The following is a 26,961-nucleotide window of genomic DNA, read 5'->3' as shown; positions in this document are numbered from 1 at the left end:
TCTAGTAGATTCGGTTTATGAGAAAAACCTTCGTTTTTATTCTGCAGAGTGTTGGGTGGACTATTTTTAACTGAAGGATATGTTATGGACATGTTGCTTTTACACTGCTGCGTTAGTACTAAGGGAATTTTCCTGGAGAAAAAAAGACATTCCCTCCCAACACATGTGCCATGGCTATTAGCAGTATCTCCCTGAATCCAGCACCAACTGTGTTTCTGTTACAAAATACCTCCATATGCTCTTTTCCCCTCAAGTGCTCTTTAAAATAGGCACATTTTTAAGATGGCTTGTGGATACTTCGTGTGTATTTCTATAACGATTTCCATCTTAGGACGAGTTACCTATGCTATAGTCTCTATAGAGCGCCTAAGAAATTAGCACAGAATTAGATTCAACACTGGGATAAAATGAGGAAAAGCCCAGCTCCTGGAACTATGGGATGCATCATTTTACTGAGAACTGAAAATGTAAATGTCTGCATTTGTGTCTTAAACAAACATTCTGGGGCTGTTCCTCGGTACTGATGATTTCATTCATTTATGTCTACACTTGAAGCTCTACCTTGAGGACGTGGGGAATGCTGGACACTGCTTCAGAATATTTCAGACACTGTTGGAAAGTCCCCATTCGCTCATCTGGCAATTCCCATAATGCTACCTGCGAGCAGCACTCTATTACTAACTCGAGTTTGGATGGCTTGCAGGCTTTTCGGGACTCATTTCCCCCAGTTCCCGTGCTTCCCGCAGCACACCAGATAAGGCAGCCCACCCACAAAGAACTATTTCACCCAGCTGCTTCCTCTTATCCGATTAATGTTACAGGCACTGTGAGAAAATACTCCATTGTTGCCTAATGGGAACTCATTTTTACTGTAGGCGTATTATAGCTGTTGCATGATTAAGGTCTTGTTTTACTATAAGCTGGAAAAGGCAGTTGGCTTGAGCTTATCCCCTGTGTTTGAGGGGGGTCAATAGTGCCAGCACATTCAGAATCACCACTGGGAGGGAGATGGGGGCAGAGAGGTAATTAAATACCAATGATACCCTCCCACCAGCACGAATAAATCACAATATTTGTTACTGGTCTTTATTACAAGCTTTTCAGATGAGCCCGATATACTGTCAAGATTGGAACTGTCAAGCTGAATCATACACTGGGGCTAATAACATCCAGTCTCGGATATGAGCTGTGAACTTGGGATGCGTGTTGAGTGCACTGAGCTTGGTAGTCAAACAGCATGGGTTTAAATTCTGGTTTGGACTCTCAGTAGCTCTGTGACCTTGAACAAGTCTCTTGTTTGCTTATCTGTAATAGGGTGCCTAACTCAAATGACAGAACAAGAACCACAATTCCCTTAAGACCTCATCTTGTTCTTTGGGCTTTCAACACTATCTATAAAACACCTACCATACAGAAGAAAACTGAGAACCTAAGCCAATTACCTAGCACAGTTATCTTTCCAGCTCTCTGAAAATTGGTTCAGATTGAAATTTTTTAAAAAAGACTTTAATTATTTGAGAGAGAGAGAGCATGCACATAAGTAGGGGGAGTGGCAGAAGCAGACTCCCCGCTGAGAGGGTGCCCAATGCAGGGCTCAATCCCAGGACCCTGTTAAGGCAGACATTGAACCATCCGAATCACCCAGATTCCCCTGTTTAAAACCTGCATATGTCCACATATGTAAGAGAGTGTTCTAATCTTCCAAGTTCCGCAGGAAGCGTGGCTACTCCAAGACGTCAGCCCAAGGTGGGCTGAGGACAGATACAAGGGAAGACCTCCAATACTGAGTTATAACAGGCAAAGGCAAAGCCAGGAAGAAACTATGTCAAAAAGGGAGTCACCTGCCAGGTACCACATCTGAACAGATATACAAACCTAAACCCAAACTGTGATCTGCCTTGAGGCCATTCAGTAATTGTCAAAGAAGCAAAGTGCAGAAAACTAGGAGCACCAGGTAATACTGCACATTCTGTAATTTGCTACATCAGGGTCTTACTCAAGGACTAATTTCATCAGTGTGCTAATGCAAGTCTTAATGAAGCCACACTGTGGACCCAATATCCGACAAGATGAATCTGTGACCCAATTTCAAACGTATATTCAGAGAATTTAGTTTATGAAGGTAACTCTCAGTCAACAACAGCAACAGCTACAAAAACGTTTAGGGCAATTCACACTCTTTTCCATTTCTACCTTTAGATTAAGTCATAAGAATTTAGTACATGGCTCATCGGTATACCACATTCATGGAATGAAAGACTTAATATTATTAAGACATTCATTCTCCCCATGTTGTTCTACAGATGCAAATCCAAAATGAAATGGATGAAATCCAAATCCATGCAGGAACTTTCTTGGTAGAAACTGACCAGGTGATTCTAAAATTAACATAAGAATGCAAAATATCTAGAATAGCCAAAATAACCTTGGGAGGCCAAATACAAAGAGGACTTGCCCTGAACCCAAAGTTTGTCTATCTCTTAACAGAAAGTTTGCCATAATACAGCCTCATCGTGTACACAAGCCTATCGTTTTAAAAAGTCAACATACTAATTACTTACAGCACATGCACATAATACACCAAAATTATAAAACTATGTATCTACCAAAATACTGTAGACCCAGTATTCCTCAAAGCATCATCTGGGGACCCTTGGTGTCAGAGTCACCCTTGATGAGTTTCATTAAAAGGCGGATGTGTGGGAGCACCCAAGTGGCTCAGTCAGTTAGGCCTCTGACTCTTGATCTCAGCTCGGGTCTTAATCTCAGGGTCATGAATTCAAGCCCCACATTAAAAATAAATAAAAATAAAAATTAATTAATAAATAAAATAAAATCCTGATGTATGGATTTTCCCTAGACCTAAGGAATCAGACCTTTAAAGAGGGGTTCCAGGAATTTCTATTTTTATCATGCTCCCCAGGCAGATACCGATACACTCCAAAATTTGAAAACAACTCCCCTAGAATTTATTAGATTTTTTCCCCCAACAAGCACCTTTTTCCTACACTCACCTGAAGAGATGCTATCTTAACACAATTTTGATATCGATAAAGATGCAAGACTTACCTTCTCTGGTGGGTGGTTAGCTATGAGGGCTGTAGCTCTTTCGGTAAATATGTTTGTTGAATACATATTTTTATATCCTGTTGCGACTTCTTCGCCATCTCGAAAATCAAGAGCACATCGTGTGACATTTAGAGCATCAATTAATGTACAGCGCTCATGGGAATAGTAATCTTCACTACCTAGGAGATAACCTACAACAAGAATGGGAGATGAAAGTAGTCAGCATAGCATAAAACTTGTTAAACAAACTAATGTTTCAGCATTTAATTGCCTAGTGCAATTGATTAGCCATGACAAGGCTAATCAAATGACAAGGCTAATCAGAGCACCACTTCTTAACATCTCTATATTTGCTAGCAGGAGGCATTAAAATGTTATTGTAAAAAAATTCAAGTTCATTCCTCCTCAGTCAAGTCTTTAGGACACAAGGCTCTGTCATGTAACTCTCAAAGTGGATGATTCCAAGTAAATCCATTTTAAAAAATCAGAGTTTAAATTCAGTAAAGGTGATAACATCTTAATCTTTTAAAGATATCTAATGACAAAAACAGCATATGGTTAATGTGATTTCTTACAAGTTTTTACTCTGAGGTAATCACATAAATAAACACAGCGTTCAAATAATGTTGATATTGACCTTGGGAGACTGGCTTCAAGGTTATTTAGAGAAGCAGTGCTGGGAGGAATCATCTTTAGTCAGATGCTGACACCCACTGGTGGAAAACACGAACCTTTCCAAACAGGAGCCCTAGACAATTTAACAGAACGAAAAGATCAAATTGAAGTAGATTTTTCTACCAACCATGATCTCATTTTCACCGCCAATGTAAATGGCATGGACTGCCTATCCCACAATTTGAATGTAAACATGAAAGGAAATGGGTGTACTCAACTAAAGCTGTTTCTGCAAATGTCCCATATTTTCCTAAAATATTAAGATAAGCTGTGCTGCATATTGTATGATTCCATTTCTAGGAAATGTCCCAAAGAGGCAAATCTATAGAGACAAAAATTATGTTAGTGGTTGCCTAGGGCTGGTGGGGTTGGAGGAAAATGGGGAGTGACTGCTGGTAGAAAAGGGGTTTCTCCATTCGCAAATCAATGTGATAGAACAAATTAATAAGAGAAGAGAGAAGAACCACATGGTCCTCTCAATTGATGCAGAAAAGGCATTTGACAAAATCCAGCATCTGTTCCTAATTAAAACGCTTCAAAGTATAGGGACAGAGGGAACATTCCTGAACTTCATAAAATCTATCTATGAAAGACCCACAGCAAATATCATCCTCAATGGGAAAAAGCTCACAGCCTTCCCGTTGAGATCAGGGGATAACTCAAATGGATAAAAGACCTCAACATGAGACAGGAATCCATCAGAATCCTAGAGGAGAACATAGGCAGCAACCTCTTCGATATCAGTCACAGCAACTTCTTTCAAGATAGGTCTCCAAAGGCAAAGGAAACAAAAGCAAAAATGAACTTTTGGGACTTCATCAAGATCAAAAGCTTCTGCACAGCAAAGGAAACAGTCAACAAAACAAAGAGGCAACCCATGGAATGGGAGAAGATATTTGCAAATGACACTACAGACAAAGGGCTGATATCCAAGATCTATAAAGAACTCCTCAAACTCAACACACACAAAACAGACAATCATATAAAAAAAAAATGGGCAGAAGATATGAACAGACACTTCTCCAATTAAGACATACAAATGGCTATCAGACACATGAAAAAATGTTCATCATCACTAGCCATCAGGGAGATTCAAATTAAAACCACATTGAGATACCACCTTACACCAGTCAGAATGGCCAAAATTAGCAAGACAGGAAACAACATGTGTTGGAGAGGATGTGGAGAAAGGGGAACCCTCTTACACTGTTGGTGGGAATGCAAGTTGGTGCAGCCACTTTGGAGAACAGTGTGGAGATTCCTCAAGAAATTAAAAATAGAGCTTCCCTATGACCCTGCAATTGCATTACTGGGCATTTACCCCAAAGATACAGATGTAGTGAAAAGAAGGGCCATCTGTACCCCAATGTTTATAGCAGCAATAGCCACGGTTGCCAAACTGTAGAAAGAACCAAGATGCCCTTCAATGGACGAATGGATAAGGAAGATGTGGTCCATATACACTCCATGTATGGAGTATTATGCCTCCATCAGAAGGATGAATACCCAACTTTTGTAGCAACATGGACGGGACTGGAAGAGATTATGCTGAGTGAAATAAGTCAAGCAGAGAGAGTCAATTATCATATGGTTTCACTTATTTGTGGAGCATAACAAATAGCATGGAGGACATGGGGAGATGGAGAGAAGGGAGTTGAGGGAAGTTGGAAGGGGAGATGAACCATGAGAGACTATGGACTCTGAAGAGCAATCTGAGGGTTTTGAAGGGGTGGGAGGTTGGGGGAACCAGGTGGTGGGTATTGGAGAGGGCACAGATTGCATGGAGCACTGGGTGTGGTGCAAAAACAATGAATACTGTTACACTGAAAAGAAATAAAAAATTAAAAAAAAAAAAAAAGAAAAGGGGTTTCTCTCTGGGGTGATGATAATATTCTACAATTGGACTATGAGGACCAGAGCACAACCCTGTGAATTTATTAAAAATCAGTAAGTTGTACACTTTAGTTGGGTGAATTATAGTGAATTATATATACCTTAATAGAGCTATTAAAAAGAAATAAGCTGTGCTAGACTCTGAGCCATCTCCTTACAAATAATGCTTATGAATCTTAAAATGAGGTGGATAAAATTGGCCTAGTCCTTTCTACAGTTCTAAGCATTCTCTACAACCAAAAGCCTTACACTGTTTACATGAAAAAGGAATTCATTTTTAATTCATTTCCTCCTTTTCCATGATTCAATAAATTCAAAGCCTGGAATACAATGAATACCTTGGTCTTAAGACCACTTTATTTTCAATTTAATTTATTTAGTTATTTTAGAGAGAGAGAGAAAGAGTGAGCGTAAGGGGAGGGGCAAAGGGAGAGGGGGAGAGAGAACCTCAACCAGATTCTGAGCTGAGTGTGGAGCTGGACATGGGGCTTGATCTCAGAACCTCGAGATCACAACCTGAGCCGAAATTAAGAGTCAGAGGCTTAACCAACTGAGCCACCTAGGTGCCCCAGACCACTTTTTAAATGGTAATCTTTCCCCTAGTATTTATAACAGAAAGGGAAATCAAATGTATTTGTTAATTAATATGTAAAAGAGGGGGAAATGTATCCATAAAATGATCTTAGCCCTTATATGGATAACTAGAGAAGCTAGGACACTAGGGTTCTATTTGGAATTTTTAGTAACTCCTGGGTGTGAAGAGCTTGAGGAAATCACTTAGAGTTATTTCTCTGTAAATGTAAACTGCTGTCTATTGAGAGAATGTAAGCATAGGATATACTTGATTAAAAGATGTAGGGGGGCGCCTGAATGGCTCAGTCAATTAAGCGTCTGCCTTCGGCTCAGGTCATGATCCCAGGGTCCTGGGATAGAGCCCTGTGTTGGGTTTTCCTACTCAGTGGGGAGCCTGCTCCTCCCTTTCCCTCTGTCCTTCCCTGAGCTTATACATTCTCTCTTTCTCTCTCAGACAAATACATAGAATCTTAAAAAAAAAAAAAAAAAAAAGATGTAAGACCTATCGGGATGCCTAAAATAAATAAATAAATAGAGTACCAACTATAAATATTAAAAGGATATTACAAATAGGAAAATTCCAGGAATAGAACTATTTATTTACATATTTGGCCAGAAGGATACCAAACAACCATGTGGCAATCACACACAGCTTTTCTCACAACAGTGATTCACAAATTTGCACTTACATGCTGAGCCTGAAAAGGAGGGCATCCTATGCTTTTTTGGTGAAAAATCATAAAATACTTTTTGAACAACTAAATCACCAACTTTTTATTTTAAGTTTTATTGATCTATAAGTTACATCCCATACAAGTCACCTACTTAAAGTGTACAATTCAATGGTCTTTAAGGTATTCAGAGCTGTGCAACGAGACCCACAATCCATCAACTGCTTTTTTTTTTTTAAAGATTTTATTTATTAATCATGAGAGACAGAGAGAGAGGCAGAGGCAGAGGGAGACTCGATCCCAGGACCCCAGGATCATGACCCGAGCCAAAAGGCAGACGCTTAACCATCTGAGCCACCCAGACACCCCATCTGACTGCTTTTTTACAGAACACCTAAGTCGTAACGGTGAAAAAAGCTGCATGGTCATATTCCCTCTGCAAGTCCCCATTAATGGCGGGTGTTAGTTCATCTGAATCCTAGGGCTTCTCAATTCTCATAAAAAGATATGATTTTCTTCTGTCCAAGTGAATTTTTAAATATATGACTTGGATTTTAGTGAAAAAATGAAAATACTTATCATCCTTCCTCTTGCCAGAGCATAGGTATTGATCGATCTTTCAGCAAAGGTCTGACTGAAAACTGTCAAAGGATATACAGGCTGCCTTTTCCCTTTAGAATTTCCAAAATGACAAAGAGCTCTTCCACTCAGGCTGACTTTAACAGTTATTTGAGTATGTGGAGGATATGAATTCAGGTTCACCAAGAAAGAATGCCATGACTACTTAGCCATGTCTGCTAGAGAACCAGGGCGGGAGCGGGGCACACGCGGTCTCCTGCCTGAAGTCCTTGCGTCTCAGTGTTAACCCCAGATCCAACATGGTGTGACAGAGCTGTGTGTTTCAACTACATTATTTGGGCCCCCAGTAATCACTGAAATGCACTCTGGCATTCTGGCCCTACCCTGAATAAAAAGGAACATCTCAAGAAACACGGACAGGAAAACCACCACTATATTACTAAAATGATGGTTTTGAGGATCTTGTCCACCTTACCTTTCCCCAAAGGAGAAATTTCTTAGGTCTAAGAGCCAGAAAATGCTTTACTCTTCCTGAACATCTGGTTTCCATTTATCTTATAAATAATGTGACTCTTACAGCGGTCTCCTTTTTAAAAAAAATATTTTTTTTAAATTTGGACATAAGGAATCTCAAGGTGCAGAGTCTATAGCCAGGTGGGTTTTTTTTTGTTTTGTTTTGTTTTGTTTTTTGTAATTTGGTGCCACGCCACAATTTCACCTTTTTCTACTCACCCTGATTTGTTACTCTATTTTTGTGAAAACTTTGTTTATTTGAGAGAGAGTCCAAGCAGAGGAGGAGGGGCAGAGGGAGAAGCAGGCTCCTCAATGAGCAGGGAGCCTAATGCGGGACTCGATCCCAGGACCCTGAGATCATGACCTGAGCCGAAGGGAGATGCTTAACCGACTGAGCCACACAGGTGCCTTCTATTTATTTTTAAACTTTTTATGTTCAGCATGTGTTCCTTTTTGGATGTAGCAGGTTGTAAATAAATGAAGAAACAAATGAGATGTAAACAGGTAGCTAAACGGGTTAAAAGAGGGTAAGTTTTAAAACTAACCCAAGTTTTCACGTTTTTATAGGGCTATCAAATCCATAAAATACTTCCTTTTTCTTAGTATCCTTCCTATTAGTTTGTTATTTACTCTCCCATTTTATTCTTTTGATTGGTCTTCCCCAATCAGGCCATTTCAAAAACAGATCTCAAGAAGGGGAGAAAGATGCCAATGGAAAAGTGTCTCCTCTACCATCTCTAGAAGAAAAAAAAAATCTTTGGGACAGCCCATGGAGAGAAAAAACATTCTTAACCTTTGTGAAGGAAATATTCTTGTATTGGGTTTTGTCTGGAATTTTTTTCCAAAAGCAAACTGTAGGGGCGCCTGGGTGGCTAAGTCAGTGAAGCTACTGCCTTCAGCTTAGGTCACGATCCCAGTGTCCCACATTGGGCTCCTGGCTCAGCAGGGATCGAGCTTCTCCCTCTGACCCCCTCTCTCATGCTATTTCTCTCTTTCTCTCTCTCTCTCTCAAATAAATAAATAAATAAAATCTTAAAAAAACAAAACAAAACAAGCTGTATCCCCTTTTGGTAATAAGGTTCTCTAAGAGTACAATGGTCTCGGGTGTGGAAATAGCAAATCTTCACAGGCCCCAATGCAGCACTTAATATCCTGGCAAAGGTACGCGCCTCCCTGTGGGCAGTTGCCCACCATGAGCTGAGCACTGAGCCATGGGTACGGAGGTGGTAGTAGAAAGTTGCCCCACGGCAGTGCTGATGGATTCATTCTGTGTTCAAGTTTCCAGTCATTTCATTTGATTACACTTGGGTGTGTTTTTACGAGATGGGTTGCAGCTAGTCTACGTTGTAAAAGAAACATGTGCATTTCCATTACCGAAATAAGTATCAAATCCTCGGCGGGTTGGAAGGCATTCTTTCCGGAACATTCCCAGGTGCCATTTCCCGATCATATGGGTAGTGTAGCCTGCTTCTTTTAGAAGCTGGGGCAGCAGTTTTTCATCCAGAGGGACACAGCTGGGCTGACAGGGCCAGATGATTTGGTGTTGTAAACCTGTGTGGATCTTAAAGAGACAAAACGTGAAATTATAAACTGATGGTGTTGAAACATCCCGAACAAGCAGATAAAGCTGTTGCTTAATTTATTGGACACATCTGCAGATGTGACTGTTGGACTCTATCCCTGTACCAGCTTCGGGACACTTCTGAATGGCACCTTTACTCACTTATTCAAGTAAGGTAACGGACATAAACAGGATTGGGGAAAAAATGAATAAAAGGACTCTAATAAACATGAGCTATTTCAACAAATATTTATCAAGGAATTATGTTAGAAACCATCAACTTAGGATTTCACCTCCTACCTCAAAAGAAGTCACTGTAACACGAAGTGTGGATCTATCAAGGAAAAAGTGTTCCAATTTCTGTGCACATGAGAAATTCGTGTTAGGTGTGGAAGGAGCTTCTATAATCTTTCCAGATTTGGTGATTTTTTTTTTTTTAGGGATTATTCAGAAATACAATGAAAGTAATTATTTGCTTTCCTTATTCCGCTTTATGGAAACCATAATTTCAAAAGTCAGTGACCGACTTTTTCTTACGGAAAAAAAAGCAGCCATCTGACCCACATATTAGGAGTGGTTCACACAAGTATGCCCAGGGTGCAAGGACCACACAACAGTCAGGCTTTAAGAAATGACCCCGGGGGGCACCTGGGTGGCTCAGTGGGTTAAGGCCTCTGCATTTGGCTCCGGTCATGATCCCAGGTTCTTGGGATTAAGCCCCGTGTCGGGCTCTCTGCTCAGCAGGGAGCCTGCTTCCTCCTCTCTCTCTGCCTGCTTCTCTGCCTACTTATGATCTCTGTCAAATGAATAAATAAAATCTTTAAAAAAAAAAAAAAGAAATGACCCCTGGTTGAGTCTTGGTGTGATATTCAAACAGAATATCCACAATTACATGAGAAGCTATTAAAGTAACCCTTCCTTTTCCAACCACCTATGTGAGGCTAGATGTTCTTCATAAACTTTAACCAAAACAATATATTACAACAGATTATAACAACCTAGCTATCTTCTTCTAATAGAAGATACATACAAAAATACAAAACAATATTACTCTTCTCATGTAATTCTCTTATGTTGGATAATACATTTTTCATAAGCTATTGATGTTAACAGGTAATGGGTCTATTACTGCTGTTTTTCAATGAACAAAAGTACTTTTAAATTTCTATTTTAATTTCTGATACGGTGAAATTTGAAGGTGTAACCCACAGAAACATAAGCTCTTTGGGGTCTTTAATAATTTTTAAGCACACGCAGAGGTCCTAAGACCAAAAAGTTTGAGAATTGGTGTTATAATATCCAGCAGTGGTCCCTGCCAGTGAGGGAAATAAAGTAGGACAGGGAAATGGTGACAGAGGTGATTTTTTTGAGAGGGTGGCAAAAGAAATTTGTGGAATTGCTATTTGAACAGTAATATGAATTGAATGAGAGAGTTAGACAGCCTTGCCAAAATACAAGGCAAGAATATTCTAGGCATCAGAAATAAAAAGTGCAGAGGCCCTGAGCCCTGAACTTGCCAGATGAGTCTGAAGGCCCACAGGGAAGCCGGCGTGGTCCCGTTACAGGTCCTTTGCTGGTGGGCGGCAGGCCAGCCCTGCTGGGACCCTATCAGAGCAGAGGCCCCAGGGGCCTCCGTCCTAGGCAGAGTACCACTCCCTCCCCACAAACCTCACACTTCTCCTCCCTGTCCCAGCTTAGCCAGGGAGGTGCTTTCCTTTGACTGATGTGGGACTAGGGTCTCCCATTCAACTCTGCACTGGACACTAGCCTTCTCTAGAAAGGGCTAGGTACTCCAGATCTCCCTGGAATAAATGGGGCTCTGGGGACACAGAAGGTTGAGAGTGCCAGTTCTCAACCCAAGCCCTAAGTTCCTGGTCTCTGTCAGCTGTCAGGTGGGTTGCATGCAATTATTAATAGATGGTAAAAGTGTGTTTGCAAATGCTTTGCTGGCTTTTATCATTTAAGACAGAATGCATAAAGCTTGGGGAGTTAAATCCTATCTCAGCTCTATCACCGAGGACACAGTCAACATTCAACAGGTGTCACAGTAATAACCATAAGCTTTGTTACTAAGAATATAGTGAGCCTTCCCCACTACACTGCATTTTGCTTTCTAGAGAGCCGGCGTGGTACTGGAGAGAACATGTCCCTAAGCCCAGAGCTGCCCCAGGAGCCTGTGGTGCTGCGTATGAACACCAGATAAAATGTATACTCACCTATTCGTCTATGGTTCCGCAGGCATGACGGACTACTGACACATCTCTGGGTGTCTCAGTTCACATACTGACTTACACACACCAGATCCACAGGTTTTTACTGCATTTGAAATAGACGGCAATAGATAGATATAAAGGAGAAGCCAAAAAAATAATTCACACTTACTTTTTTCCCTGATTTATTATAAGCTACTATTGTATAGTTTTCTCCTAAGCTTTCACATTGCCTTGAATTTCCTTTTTTGTGGAACTTTCCAGAACCACAACTTTGGAGTAGTACTTGCCACTGCTTCATTTCTTTCTAGCTTTCCATATCCTTTCAAAAGAACCACATACAATACCTTAAATGTGAAATTAAAATGTTTTTTTTATTAATCATTTTTACTAACATATAATGTATTATTAGCCCCAGGGGTACAGGTCTGTGAATCACCAGGTTTACACACTTCACAGCACTCACCATAGCACATACCTTCCTCAATGTCCATAACCAACCACCCCCCTCTCCCTAACCCCCTACTCCCGGCAACCCTGTTTGTTTTGTGAGATTAAGAGTCTCTTGTGGTTTGTCTCCCTCCCGATCCCATCTTGTTTCATTTTTTCCTTCCCTAACCCCAAGACCCCCACCCTGCCTCTCAAATTCCTCATTTCAGGGTGATATGTGATAAAAATGGGTTTATTTTGAAGGTGATGGATAATTCTCTATCTTGTTTGTGGTGATGGTTTCACAGGTATATACCTATCAAAACTTATCAAACTGTATACTTTAAATATGTGCAGGTTATTGCATGTCAATCATACATCAATAAAGTTTTTTTAAAAATAAAAGTGAGTTTAAGATTTCTATTAAGATTTTTCACCTTTCTGGTACCTGGGTGGCTCAGTGGGTGAAGTGTCTGACTTGGGCTCCGGTCATGATCTCAGGGTCCTGGGATCGGGCTCCCTGCTCAGTGGAGAGTCTGCTTCTCCTTCTCCCTCTGATCCCTAGTACCCCTCCCTGCTCATATTCTCTCTTTCTCAAATAAATAAAAGTCTTAAAAAAAAAAAAGATTTCTATGCCTTTCCTAGAAATCATTGGACACCTCCCCTGGGATAAGTGCCAGATGCCTTCCAATTGCCTTCCAAATCCACTTTCTGCCTTCTGTCCTGCTCTCTGCCCTAGGAGGCTGACCTATGGGAACCAAATTAGAGGACTCTGTACCTTCTGGCTTCTGACTGGGTTCAGCCAAGGCGGACCCCTGACAGGAAATTAGAGGGAGGGAAGAGATGAGTCCAAACTTCCAGACCCTGTCTCTCTGAGCAGGCCATCCTGAAGGCAGCCATCTCTATGTGACACTCTTTATGTGACTCTCTGTGACACTCCATGTGATTCTCTATGTGACACTCTCTGGCTTCTTTCCTTCCCGCCTTTCTGGTCCAGGGCTAGCAAACGCTCCTCTGGGTTACACACCATTACTTGTGTTCCCTTTCCCCCAACTCACACTTTTTTGAATAGTCCCTTTATAAATAAATCTCCCTAAATGATCCTAATTTGAATGTGCTATCTCTTTCCAGCTCGGATCCTGAATAATAAGGATGCTACAATATCCAGGCTGGGGCAGGAAATATTGCTCTCAAAATACATGTACACACACACACACATACACACACACACCAGATCACAGAAGGATTCTGTTCATGGTTTAACAACGTAAAATTTCCTCAATAGAAAATCAATCCTAGATTCAAAATGTTTATAACATATACTAATTGGCAACAGTGCAGGATAAGGAAAGATAATATTGTAGGGAACCCAAGACCCAGTGGAGATAAATGCTATGCCCAGATTTCTTTAAACAGAAAGCTCATCCATCACATGCACAGAATTAACTCTGATAGCTATAAAGCCCTGCCAAAGGATGCTGTGTGATTGAGTTTTCCTAGTCCATGGGCACCAAGCCAGGTGGTCAGCTGAAGCCTGTTTCTATTATCTACAATCATATGGAGCAGAGAATTTGTTCTTTCCAATTCCCAAGAATTTATGTGACAGAGCGTTTTTATGGCATTACTGGGGAAGTGGAAGCCAAACTCTGGATGGCAGCCAAAGACATGTTTTTAGTCTGTTCAAACATTATTTGAAGTAAGGAAGCTGTAATGTGTAGAGAAGCAGTAAACAGGCAAATGCTGAGCTGGTTCCAACCGAGCACTTTAGTTTAGCACAGAATTATAGATCCACACCACGCTTTGTGGGGCAGGATGATGACAGGGCACCAAGAGGAACCAACGAAAAAACAAGTGTCCTTTTGCAAACACAGCAGCCTCTATGACAATTCCATTTGAACCCCCCTCTTCAACATTCAGAGAGCAGGTATGAATGGAGAGGATTATACAGCTAATATAGGACAGTCCAGAGGAGCTGCTCTATACTGATCACGTGTGGCCATCTCTTCTTCATTAAACCAAAGCCTCTTTCCAAAAACAGCTTCCCCTCTAAGATTTTACTGAACCGTCCAGGCTTTCCTGCACAAATGCAAAAGGTCCACAGAGTCCGTGAAGGACCTGGCTTGTCTCTAGGTTCTTTCCATGAGATAAGTGATGAGCACCCTTGTGTGTGTGATTTTTAGCATATAAAATTTATCTGATGCTGTGAGTTATTTCAGCCTGTGTAAACATGGAAATTCCTATCACTGTCATCTCATGAACTGAAAAAAGAGAAAGCTCTATCTCCTGGAGGGAGAAGGAAGGAGGGGGCTCCCACCCTCAGAACCTCTTCCTATCCCCCCCTTAAGCGGTCCAGGTGGTCTGTTGATTGGTTATCTGCAGGATTTGGAAGCTCAGAGGGCACTATTTCCGCCACACTGATGAAAAACTTCCCCAGGGGCTCCACGAACCACGGCCACACATAGGGCAATGAATGCCATTTCTCTCCTAACTTAATAATGCTGAGATAATTAACATCCAGGTGAAAGGAAGGAAGATACTGTCCTATCAGTTGGACCTGTGCACGATGCACTCACACCCTCACAGCACCCACGGTTTTGCACCCCTCCTGCTACGGTCCTTTAAAATTCAGAAAAACAGGCCCACCGTCCGCTGTATACACCAGGGGGCTGAGAGGGAAGCTTGGTGACCAGAACACAATGGCAGATCGCGCTGGCAGCCAGCCAGGAGCTCAGAATCTCCACCCTGCTTCTGAGTCGGTACACTGCAGGTTTTAACCACGGTCAAGTACCACTCACGCCACCTTAGGGTTTGGGCCTGCAGCTGCCCCACAGAACAAATGGCTAGTGGAGAGTCTGTGCCCTCCCCAACTTAAGCCTTCTGAAAAGCAGTCAGCTGCCCACGCTGTCGAAGCCAAGAGCTACAGAACACACATTATGTGTGTCGGGGGTCTGACTCTGCCATCTGGCCTGGTCCTCCAGAACCTCAGCTACAGAGCTGGCTGGTGTCACTGACAGTTTTAAGGGTCTATTTATTTTGGTGTTGATTAGCAAAGAGTGTATATCTCTGGTTAAACCCACAAAGGGATGCTGTTTGTAGAAAGAATAAACAAAGCAAGAACTGAATTGGTGCCTTCCTCTGTTTAAATTATAAATCCAACCCAAAGCCCCAAAAGCAAAGCTAGGAAAACAGGGAAGAAAAGAAATTTTTAGTAAAGTGATAGGACTAAAGAAACACAAACAAAGAGAGTTACCAGACAGTGACAGCTTATGTTCACGGTGATTCTTGAAATAACAAACCCCAAAAATCAATTCGCAAAAAAACCCCATAAGTCAGTGGGTCCTACTCCACTCAGCCCCAAACTTATTTCTTTATTTCCACATTTCCAATTATGCGGGAAGTAAGATATGTAAAACATGGAATTGTTTCTTTAAAATACTTTCAGTGTTTGCCAAATATGGCTTCCAGATGCCCCTTGCCTTCTGGAAAAATGCTTCTTGGCTCTGGTCAGGCTTACGAAAGATACCTGGCTTCAGCAAAACAAAAGACCCATCTTCGGGGTTCCCTGCATTAAAGCCCTGGTGCTGTCTTAGTTGTCACTGTGGAGCTAATGCATCCTCTGGCCCTCCCCTACCAAAGCACAGGAACAGAAGCTAACAAGTGCTTCTCTTCAGAGGTGCCCATGGTCCCCCGACTGTAGGCTCTTATTTCTGACTCCTTGGATGCCACTGCCAGACGGTCCCATGAACACTCCCAATCTGTGACCTACTTCTTTCCCTAGTCACCCTGCCCACTTCTAGTTCTTCACTCCTCTTTGCCCCACTTCTAGTCGTAGAGCCCAGGGAGAGACGACCAGGGACAGGAGTCCACGGTCCCCAGGAGAGGCAAGCAGGTGGGGGGTTGATAAAGGATGGGCAGGCAGGGCGCTGAGGGCACTAAAGAAAAGAAGCAGGGAGGTGAGAGCATCCTCAGGCAGAACCTCTTTCTGTGCCAGTAGGCAATGCCCTATTCTGCCTGGAGCCATGGGTCTCAGCTGCTCACATTCTTAAAGCAAACTTGAAGCTGAAGTCAACAATTACTGGCAATGCTGCTGACAGTCCCCTTCCTATATTTCCTATCCAAGGTTCTATGTTAGGGGTGAGTGAAAAACCCTGAAATGTCCTGTCCATTTATCAATGTGATTAAGAAAAATGTGACTTGGGTCCCTTAAGAATGAAACCTTGGAGTGATCTTTTATTGCTTCTATTCCCTGCGAAGGTTACAGAGTCTGGTGGAGCGGCCTCCTCCGTTCCCAAGGTGAGAATGTTCCCAGTTGAGGATCAAAGTTACTTTCCTTACTTTTTTCCTAGAAGGAAACGTTCCCACTAAGACCTACTGCTATTTTGCCCTTTAATCTTTTTTTGTTTCTTAAAAGGAACGCAGGGGCCCTAGAAATGGCATATCAACCAGACAGTGAGCTTGAACTCTCTCAGGAAATTCTCAGCTGTTAAAGTATTTAGCACATTCATTCATTTAGTTGTTCAGCACTCACTGCTTCTCCAGGCCAGGGACAAGCAAGGCCATCTACTGGACAAGTCAGATGTGAGAACAAACAACCACACTTACAATATGCACTAAGAATACAGAGCTATAATGAATATTAGGATTGATTAAAGTCAATTTGTAAGAATATAAAAATTTAGTATTTTCAAGTCTTCTTTTGAACTAAAAGCATTATACAAATTCTACTAAAAGCTGATGGATTTTTATTTATTTGACCACTTTGACAAACATCTTTATTACATACTTTTATTGGAATATATCTGACATATAACATGGTGTAAATTTAAGGTGTACCACATTTACACATTCTGACATCATTGCCCCTGTAGCAATACTTAGCTCATCTATCATGTTACATAATTATCCTTTCTTTTTAGTGGTTGGAATCATTTAGTTCTAGCTTCTTAGCAAATGTGATGATTATAGTACAGTATTCTTGCCTGTAGTTGTTGACTATACTGTACATTAGATCTCTAGGTTTTATTTACTGCTTGTTGCACATCTGTGCCCTTAAACAACATCTGTCCTATCCCCCCACCCTGTGAAGGACTTTTAAATTAATACTTCAATCCTGAAATTTCAAACAAGGGGAAAGTGAATGTAAAACCTATTTCATTATAGGCACAACATGCCTCTAAAGGATACCAAGAGAGTAATAAACAAGGGCTCTGTACAGGAAGGAGGACTGAGGGCCAAGATGAAAAGATTCTTTTTTTTAACGCATACCTCTATTTAAATCTCTTAAACGTGAAACTTTGAAAATATTTCCTAAAGACAATTTCAAAAATAAGCTTACTTTAAAAAAAAAAAAAAGGTGGAGGGGGATTAAAAAATTGAATTCTAACCAGAATAACATGTATCCAAGGAATGCCACATGGCAGTCATTGTGGTTCCTTAACGTGTATTTACTCAGAACACTGTTAGATGAGAAACGTTCTTAGAGTAGCCTTCAATGTTACATCACTATGAAAACGCGAACAAGTAAGCTGATGTTTAATATCTTATCATGAGCAGGCAGTATGAGGACAGGGAGACCCTACCTTCACCTCTGAGCTCCCAATGTGCTTTTCATACCCTCCTCCGCTCAGTTCCAGCCAGAGACCTTATCCCCGTTCTCAGAGCTCACTGCTGCCACTGGGTCTGCACTGGGCTATCCCTCACTCCGGTCTAAATTCTCTTTCCCAGGATCTCTGAATGGCTGACTCTTCATTCAGGCTTCTGCCCTTATCTTCTCAGAGATAATTCCTTGAGCCACTTAGCATTTTACCTACTTTATTTTCTTCTCTACATTTATAGCCAGGCCCTTTAAATCCACTTAGCTAACTCATTTGTTTATGTGTTTATTTCCTTCCTCCCCCACCCCATCCCCCCCCCCCCCACCCCCCACCAGGTCTCTCCTTCCCCTCATCTCACCTCCAACAGACTGCAAGCAACAGGAGATCCCCAGAGTATAGCACAATGCCCGGAATAAAGAGCTGCTCAATAAATATTTGTTAAATGAAAGAATGAATGAATGCATTATACTTAGTGGTGACAGACTGAACGCTTTCCTCCAAGATCAGAATAAGAAAAGGATGTCCACTCCTGCCACTTCTAATCAAGAGTGTACTGTAGGTTCTAGTTAGGGCAATTAGGTAAGCATCCAGAATGGAAAGCATCCAGATTGGAAAGGAAAAAGCAAAACTATTTCTATTTGCAGATGACAGAGTCTTATATACAGGAAATCCTAAAGCTATCACACACACACACACACACACACACACACTTTCACAACTAGTAAGTTCAGCAAGGTTGCAGGATACAGATCAAATGTCAGGTACATTTCCATACACTAGCAATGAACAACTGAAAATGAAATTAAGAAAACAATTCCATTTATGACAATATCCAAAAGAGTAAAAACTTAGAACTAAACATAACCAAATAATTGTAAGACTTGCATGCTGAAAACAAGAAAACATTATTGGAAAGAAAGTAAAGAAGACCTAAATAAGTGGAAACATATCCCTTGTTCATAAATTAGAAGACTTACATTGTTAAGGTGGTAATATTTCCCAAATGGATTTACAGATCAATGCAGTCCCTATCAAAATTTCACTGCATTTTTTTACAGAAATGGACAGGTGATCCAAAAATTCATATAGAAATGCGAGGGGCCCAGAATAGCCAAATGAATCTTGAAAAAGAACAAAATTGGAGGACTCAGATTTTCTGATTCTGAGACCTACTACAAAGCTAGAGTAATCAGGATGGTGTCGTGGTGCCATAAGAATGAACATATAGATTAAGATAATAAAACTGTTAAGTCCAGAAATAAACCCATAGACCTATGGTCAACTAATTTGTGACAAGAGTGGGAAAAGCATTCAGTAGGGAAACAATTATCTTTTTAACATATGGTGCTGGGACAACTGGGCATCCACATGCATCCACATACCTCAAAAAAGTACAAAAATTAACTAAAAACGCTTTAGAGACCTAAATGTAAGAGCTGAAACTATAAAACTTTTAGAAGAAAACATAGAGGTAAATCTTCATCACTTTAGTGGTTTCTTAGATATGCCACCAAGACCACAAACAGCCAAAGAAATTAAGTTGAACTACATCAAAATTTAAAACTGTTATACATAAAAGGACACGATCAAGGAAGTAAAAGAAAACCCACAGAGAAAATGTTTGCAAATCATGTATATGAAAAGGGTTTAACATCCAGAATACACAAAGAACTCCTACAATTTAACAATAAAAAGACAACCCAAATTAAAAATGACAAAGGATTGGAGTTGAGATTTTCTCCAAAGAAATATACAAATGACAAATAAGACATGAAAAGATGCTCAAGGCCATTAGGGAAATCCAAATCAAAGGCACAGTGAGATACCATTCCATAGCCACTACCATAACTAGAAAGCTATGATCAAAAAGATAGGAATGAGGGCTGGCAAAGATATGGAAAACCCGGAACCCACATACATTATTGTGGTGGGAATGGTGTACCTCCTTTGGAAACAGTTTGGCAGCTCCTCAAAAAATTAAACAGAGAGCTGCCATATGATCTAGCACTCCACTCCTAGGTATATTCCATGAGAGGTGACAAAAAAATATGTTCACACAAAAACTTGTGCATGGACATTCATAGCAGCATTATTCACAAGAGCCAAAAGACAATGTCCATCAACGTATAGATGGGTAAATAAAATGTTGGTATATCCACACAATAGAATATTATGTGGCCATAAAAAGGAATAGTACATGCCTTAAAATGGATGAAAAGATATCTACCTTATGATTCCATTTATATGAGGTCCAAAATAGGCAGATCTATAAAGGCAGAAAGTGGATTAGTGGTTGCTGGAGGCTGGGGGAAGCGGGGAATGGGGGGTTGACTGCTAACAGTTACGGGGTTTCTTTTTGGGGTAATGGCAAGTTTTAGAATTAGATAATGATGATGACTGTACAACCTTGCAGATATGTGAAAAACTGATAGATTAGACACTTAAAATGGTGCATTTGATGGTATGTGAAATACAACTTAAAAAAAAAAAGTCGAGTATAAGAGGGGTGCCTGGCTGGCTCAGTCAGGGGAGCATATGACACTTTACCTTAGGGTTGTGAGTTTGAACCCCATGCTGGGTATAGAGATTACTTAAAAATATAATCTTTTTTAAAAATAGAGTAATGGGAAATGGGCACTATCTTATGTTGCAGGTGGAATGCAGATTCATAAAACCTATTGAAGTACAATAGTAATTTTATAGGATTTCTCAAAATTACAAAATTACAAAATTACAAATGCATCTACCCTTAAACCCAGAAAAAGTCCTTTTCTAAACTTTCTAAAAGCTTATCCTACCGATATATTTAACCATGTGTAAAAAGATATATAACGAAGGCACTGACTTCAGCTTGGACATATCAAAAGACTGGAAACAATCTACACCTCCATCATGATATGACCGGTTAAGCAAATTATAATATATCCATTTAACAAAATAGTATGCAGATCCATGTAACAAAACACTATACAGCCGTAAAAATTGAGACTGCTCTTTTCTAACAATGTGGAATTATTTCAAATGTAAAATAAAACAAACATGTGAAGAGTGTGCTACCATCCACATAAAAAGAAAGGGAATGTTCACATATGTATTTGCTTGTATATACGTAAAATACCTTTCGAAAGATATACACATACAATTCAGATAACACTGTTTGCCTCCAAAGATGGGGAACGGGATGCCTAAGGAACAAATCAGTGTGTGTGTGTGTGTGTGTGTGTGTGTGCGCGCGCACGTGCATGTGCATAGGTGATGATTTCCAGTAATCTTTGAGTTTTCAAACCACTGTACTTTCTATTCAAAAAGATGAACAAAATATACATCTAAAGTATTTTTAAATTAGTAATGAAGGAGTCATTAGGTTGTGGGAAGAACAGTGTAGAGACCTGAATTCTAGTCCTGAATTTACCAATAACCATTTACTTCCTCTTCTGATCAGTCTCCCTCTTCCTCATTCCATCAAACTCTAAGCATTTTTCACCAAAGCATGCAGGTTTAAAAAGGTTCATACATGAGGATTCTGAACAATTATATGTCTCAGTATAAAAGGCTGGGTTCAAGCTTCTGTAGAAGCAAGTTCTAGCAGAACAAGCAGCACAACTTTGCAAGGCGCGTAGCTCTGAGCAGGAGTAATCTCTCTTCCCGCCAGTAGATGGGGTCAGTAGCTATGATCAGGTTCATCTGCCAAATTAGAAACCTGCTCTAAAGGACACAAGGACTTAGCCTCAAAGAACTGCTGAGCTAGAAGGAGCCTGAGAGTTCAGCCCAGCTCCCGTATTTTACAGATGTGGAAAATGATGTCCACCTGGTCAGAGCGTGAAAACTGACATGGTGGAGACTGGACTCCACATCTCATTATTCCCACCCAGTCCTCTTCACTAAATACTTTAATAAGCCAAAAGGCTAAAACTCAGAATTTGGGGAAACTCAGTTCAATCAGGCTAGGCTTAGTTACCACTTTACACTTTTCTAAAGTTACAAGAAGGGGCGCCTGAATGGCTCAGTTGTTAAGTGTCTGCCTTCTGCTCAGGTCATGACTCTGGGGTCCTGGGACTGAGCTCCACATCAGGCTCCCTGCTTGGTGGGGAGCCTGCATCTCCCTCTCCCACTCTCCCGCCTGTGTTCCCTGTCTTGTTGTATTTCTCGCTGTCAAATAAATAAATAAAATATTTTTTAAAATAAAAATAAAAAATAAAGTTACATGACTATGGGAAGGATTGGTCTTTAAATATTCTATTAAAAGATGGTTACGTTCACAGATAGAACTATTACATAGTTCTTTGAAGTACCTAATTTTGAAATAGTCAACAAATTTCCTCATTTTAGTATCTAAATTTTTGCCCAACCCGTGACTCGTTCAGAAATAAAACCTCTCCCCCTATTTTCATTTTCCATTTAACATAGGCAACTCCCAACTTGAAACATGATGGGTTAATTTTTTGTTGTTGAGATGTTTGGAAATTACCTAAACACCCCCAAATAATGGATTATTTAGTAAATCTGAAGCAGCTCTTGTGATATTTTTAATAATTCTGAGTGGGCAACACAGTGTTGTGGTTACAGAGCCACACGGCCTGGCTATGTCCTGGTCTACCACTTACTAGCCCTGGGACCTTGGGCAAGCTTCTTGCCCTCTTCCAGCCTTGGTTTCCTTGTTATCAAATAGGGATAAAAGTAGTACCTATCTCATTGGGTTGCTGAGAGAAGTCAGTGAACTAAAGTGTAAAATGCTCAGAATGGTATCAGTCTATAGTGTCTGAGGACAATGAAGCTCCTTAGTTCTCCCTGAAATGTTGGGTCCTTTAAAAAAGAATGCTTGCTAGCCTGAGGTAATCTGTAATTGGGTCTTGTGAACTTAGAATAAAACAGGGGAGAAAAGTCAAGTAAAATGTTCAGGGAGACTAGCTTGGTACACTGAGTGGTCTCTGAACTGTTTCAGAATACTTAGCTTCTATTCTTCCTTGGCTCCTTAACTACAGGATACTCTAAGCTCATTTTTTCTCCAAGACGGAATGGTGGTGACTGGTGGAGAAGGACGTTAGCGGACAAAAGCAGCCAATTATAAGAACAAGTTTTATAAAGTATGGTACTTCCTGTTCAAGTCTGTAAGAAGGGAGGAAGTTAGAGAAATGAATGGCTCTCCCATTCTTCTGCAATTTGAATTCAGTTCTCTTATTTCAGGGCAAATGTAGAACTATTTGGGGTACACCCTGCCATTCTCTCCTTTCTTCTTTACTCAAACGCTCCTTTACTCCTACTAAGTGTCCAGGGTGAGATCTGCCTTTGAGCAGGGATTTCTGATTATACCTTGCAACCAAAGCTAGACCTGCAGAAAGTACTTAGATCTGCTGGTGAAGGGAGCCATCCTTTACCTCCATGGAAACCTAGGCAAGAGCTACTTCTGAGTGCTGTAGTAAAACTCTATCTTTTCTGTTTCTACAAGTCTTCAGATTAGTGTGGAAATCTTTATCACAAATAAACCCTCCCTTCTCTTGATTTCTGGACAATGAGGCTACGGTTGATCGAGCGGCTACATGAACACAGATTGAGGAGGGCAAGGTTCAAGCATATCCCGTGACTTGCAGAGTAAGGGCTCAAAATATATTTGTTGAATAAACAATACGTGTATAAGAAGGTATGCTTGTGTTCTCAAACAGTCTCCTTTTATTGTATTTAATATAGTAGCCATAATCACATCAGGATCTTAAAATCCATAATCTTACTCAGATTAAGCAAAAAGTACACAATTTTATGGGCCTGAGAGGACTACTGGATACAGGAAGGGAACAAGACCCAATTTTACCACTTTCTAGCTATGTGATTCTTAACTTGTAATCAAACTTCTACAAGTTCATTTCCTCATCTATAAAAGGGGATTAAAAGTTACAGCTACCTCATGGGCTATTTCAAGAATTCACTTAAAAAACAGTAAAGCACCGTGCAAATGTTCTCAATATTCTTATTCATCTAACATATGTGCACGCTCTCTGTAAGTACACGTATCTCTGTTAACTAAAGAGACGTTTTTATTTTTATTTTTTAAAGACTTATTTATTTATTTATTTGACAGACACAGATCACAAGTAGGCAGAGAAACAGGCAGAGAGAGAGAAAGGAGGAAGCAGGCTCCCCATTGAGCACAGAGAGCCCGATGTGGGGCTCGATCCCAGGACCCTGGGATCACGACCTGAGCCGAAGGCAGAGGCTTCAACCCACTGAGCCACCCAGGCACCCCTAAAGAGATGTTTTTAAAGAAAAGCTTTTAGAGATAACGTGAGCTTTTACTTCTTATCTGTCAGATTGGCTAGTATCAAAAGAACAAGAAATAACAAGTCTTGGTTAGGATGTGGAGAAAAGGGAGCCCTCCTGCCCTGGTGATAGAAATGTAAGTTGTACAACCACTAGGGAAAACAGTACAGACATTCCTCAAAAAATTAAAAATAGAGCTATCGCATGACCCTGTAGTACCACTTCTGGATAGTTATCAGAAGAAAGGGGCAAACCAATCTGAGGAGATCTATACATCCCTATGTTCTCTGCAGAGCTTTTTTTTTTTTACGATTTTTTTTCATTTGACACAGAGAGAGAGATAGCAAAACACCGACTACAAGCAGGGGGAGTGGGAGAGGGAGAAGCAGGCTTCCGGCTGAGCAGAAGCCCAGTGCAGGACTTGATCTAGGACCGTGGGATCATGACCTGAATCAAAGGCAGATGCTCAATGACTGAGTCACCCAGGCACCCCTGCAGCACTCTTTATAATAGCCAAGACATGAAAGCAACTTAAGTGCCCATCCATAGATAAAAGATAAATTAGATATAATATATAGTAATATATATTATATATAAATATATAAATGGAATATTAGCCATAAAAAAGAATGAAACCCTACCATTGTCACAAACGGATGGAACCTAGAGTGTATAATGCAAAGTGAAGTCCAAGAAAGACAAATACCATATGATTTCACTTATGTGTGGAATCTAAAAACCAAAACAATGAACAAAAAAACCAAGATTTATAGACACGGCAACAGTTGGCTTCCAGAAGAGAGAGGGGTTGGGGGGCAGGTGAAAAGGGTGAAGATGATTCAGAGGTACAAACTTCTAAATAAAAAAAATAAATAAGTCATGGAGATATACAGCACTGGGAATATAGCCAATAATATTGTCCTAATTTTGTATGGTGATAATGACAGCAAGACTTATTGTGGGGATCACTTCATAAAGTATAAAAATAGAAAATCACTATGATGCACACCTGAAGCCAACAGGATATTCTACACCAATTATACTTGAACCGTAAGTAGGTAAGGTGCTCAGAAGCATCCAACGCAAGGTTAAATAAAAATCTCAGCAGCCCAAGAAAAATCAGCCTCGGTAGGTGCACTGTGCCGAGGACTGGAAAAATGATCTTTGGTCGGACAGCCCTAACCTAGCACCGCTGGGTTCGCAGGAGAGCAGAGTTGCACCCTTGGTGGGCATTCTTCTCCCTTTTTTTTTTTTTTAAGATTTTATTTATTTATTTGTCAGAGATCACAAGTAGGCAGAGAGGCAGGCGGAGAGAGAGGAGGAAACAGGCTCCCCACTGAGCAGGGAGTCCGATGTGGGGCTCGATCCCAAGACCCACAGATCACGACCTGGGCTAAAGGCACAGGCTTAATCCACTGAGCCACCCAGGCGCCCCCACTCTTCTCCCTTTATTCGATTCCCCCCTCCCTCCGCTCCACTCCGGGTGCCGAGCCCCCTCCCTGTCCTCTGTGCGTCGTCCAGACCTCTCCGCAGAGGCCGCTCAGACCCTTCGGCCTACGGCTCGTAGGCCCAGCAACTAGCACTCCCCTCGAAACCCTTTCACCCCGACCTTTAGAAAACGAAAGACAGAAAAAGCGCCGGAGAAGGTGGGGCTCCGGGCACTGCAGTCGCCTCGGGGCGGACATGCGCAGAGGCCGCGGAAGCCTGCGGGCCCGGGGGGAGCGGGGACCGCGCGGCCAGAGAAGGGGAGCAGCCGCCTGGGCTGACCTAGCTCGGGGAGCTGACCCCACTAGCCGGCGCCCGCCCGGGCCTCCCGGCCCCACCTCCCAGAAGCTCGCGGGCCGCCCGGTCGAGCTGCAGCTGCGGGAGGGGCGGAGCGCGGCGCCGGCGGCGGGCTGGCGAGCCGCCGGGGGCGCTGCGTACCTGGTAGCGCCCCGTGAGCAGCTGGCTCCGCGAAGGCGTGCACAGCGGCTGCGTGTAGTAGTTGTCCAGGAGCACCCCGCCGGCCGCCAGCGCGTCCAGGTGCGGCGTGCGGATGTTGGAGCCGTGGAAGCCCACGTCGTTCCAGCCCAGGTCGTCCGCCAGCACGAAGACGAGGTGCGGCGGCCGGCCGGCCCCGGCGCCTGCGCCCGGCGGGGCAGCCAGCAGTAGCAGCCGCAGCAGCAACGGGAGGACGCCGGCGAGGAGCGGCCGCCGCGGGCTGGGGCCTCGGGGCAGGCTCGCCGCGCCGCTCCGGCCCATTCTTCGCCGCGCGCGGTCCCCGCGCCTGTGGCTCCGGCAGCGCCCGGCACCGCTTGCAGAATCAGGAACTGGGCGGCCGGGCCTGCCCCGCCCCCGCACGGGATCTCACCCCCGGCGGGCGGCGGGCTGTAGAGGCCTGGCCCCCGGGCACCCGCCGCCTCTAACCGGCGCCCGGGCGCGTGTGGCGAGGGAGGAGCCAGTGGAGAAGCGCCCGGGGGCTCCCGCTCCTGGGCTCCGTGGAAGCTCTGCTGATGCTTATGAGAGCCAAGATTTCTTCTCTTTCCGGAGACGAACTTTGCAATGTAGCATCCTCAGAGGAACAGATGTAGCCTTTTTAGTAACTCTTCGCCATTTACAAAGCATTTTCTTTAAATTTCACCAACAAACTCGGCAGCTAGGAACTATAAATAATGTACCCTCCCCCCCCACCCAGCCTAACTCAAACTCACATCCTGTGCCGTGATATATTTTTTTTCCTAAAGATTTTATTTATTTATTTATTTATTTATTTAACAGACAGAGATCACAAGTAGGCAGAGAGGCAGGCAGAGAGAGAGGAGGAAGCAGGCTCCCTGCAGAGCAGAGAGCCCGATGTGGGGCTCAATCCCAGGACCCTGGGATCACAACCCAAGCCGAAGGCAGAGGCTTTAACCCACTGAGCCACCTAGGCGCCCCCTGAGCTATGATATTTTAAAGGTCGT

The 26,961-nt window shown here is 42.1% G+C and overlaps 1 protein-coding gene across 1 annotated transcript in view; it reads right to left on the bottom strand.

The window, feature by feature from the left end:
* Window positions 1-26,408, bottom strand: part of ARSB (arylsulfatase B) — a 167,527-nt gene extending 141,119 nt beyond the window's left edge. The window contains exons 1-3 of the mRNA XM_032847855.1: window positions 25,943-26,408; window positions 9,348-9,534; window positions 3,070-3,260 (exon numbers count right to left, since the gene is read on the bottom strand). Of these exons, the coding sequence (XP_032703746.1) occupies window positions 3,070-3,260; window positions 9,348-9,534; window positions 25,943-26,260 (696 nt within the window). The 5' untranslated portion in view covers window positions 26,261-26,408. The remainder of the gene's footprint in view (window positions 1-3,069; window positions 3,261-9,347; window positions 9,535-25,942) is intronic.
* Window positions 26,409-26,961: the final 553 nt, after the last annotated feature.

Source organism: Lontra canadensis, unplaced genomic scaffold (genome assembly GCF_010015895.1).
Source record: "Lontra canadensis isolate GAN:19392208 unplaced genomic scaffold, GSC_riverotter_1.0 scaffold4, whole genome shotgun sequence".
Taxonomy (NCBI): domain Eukaryota; kingdom Metazoa; phylum Chordata; class Mammalia; order Carnivora; family Mustelidae; genus Lontra; species Lontra canadensis.
Note: the sequence above shows the minus strand (reverse complement) of the source record. Positions and strands in the feature narration are given on the sequence as shown.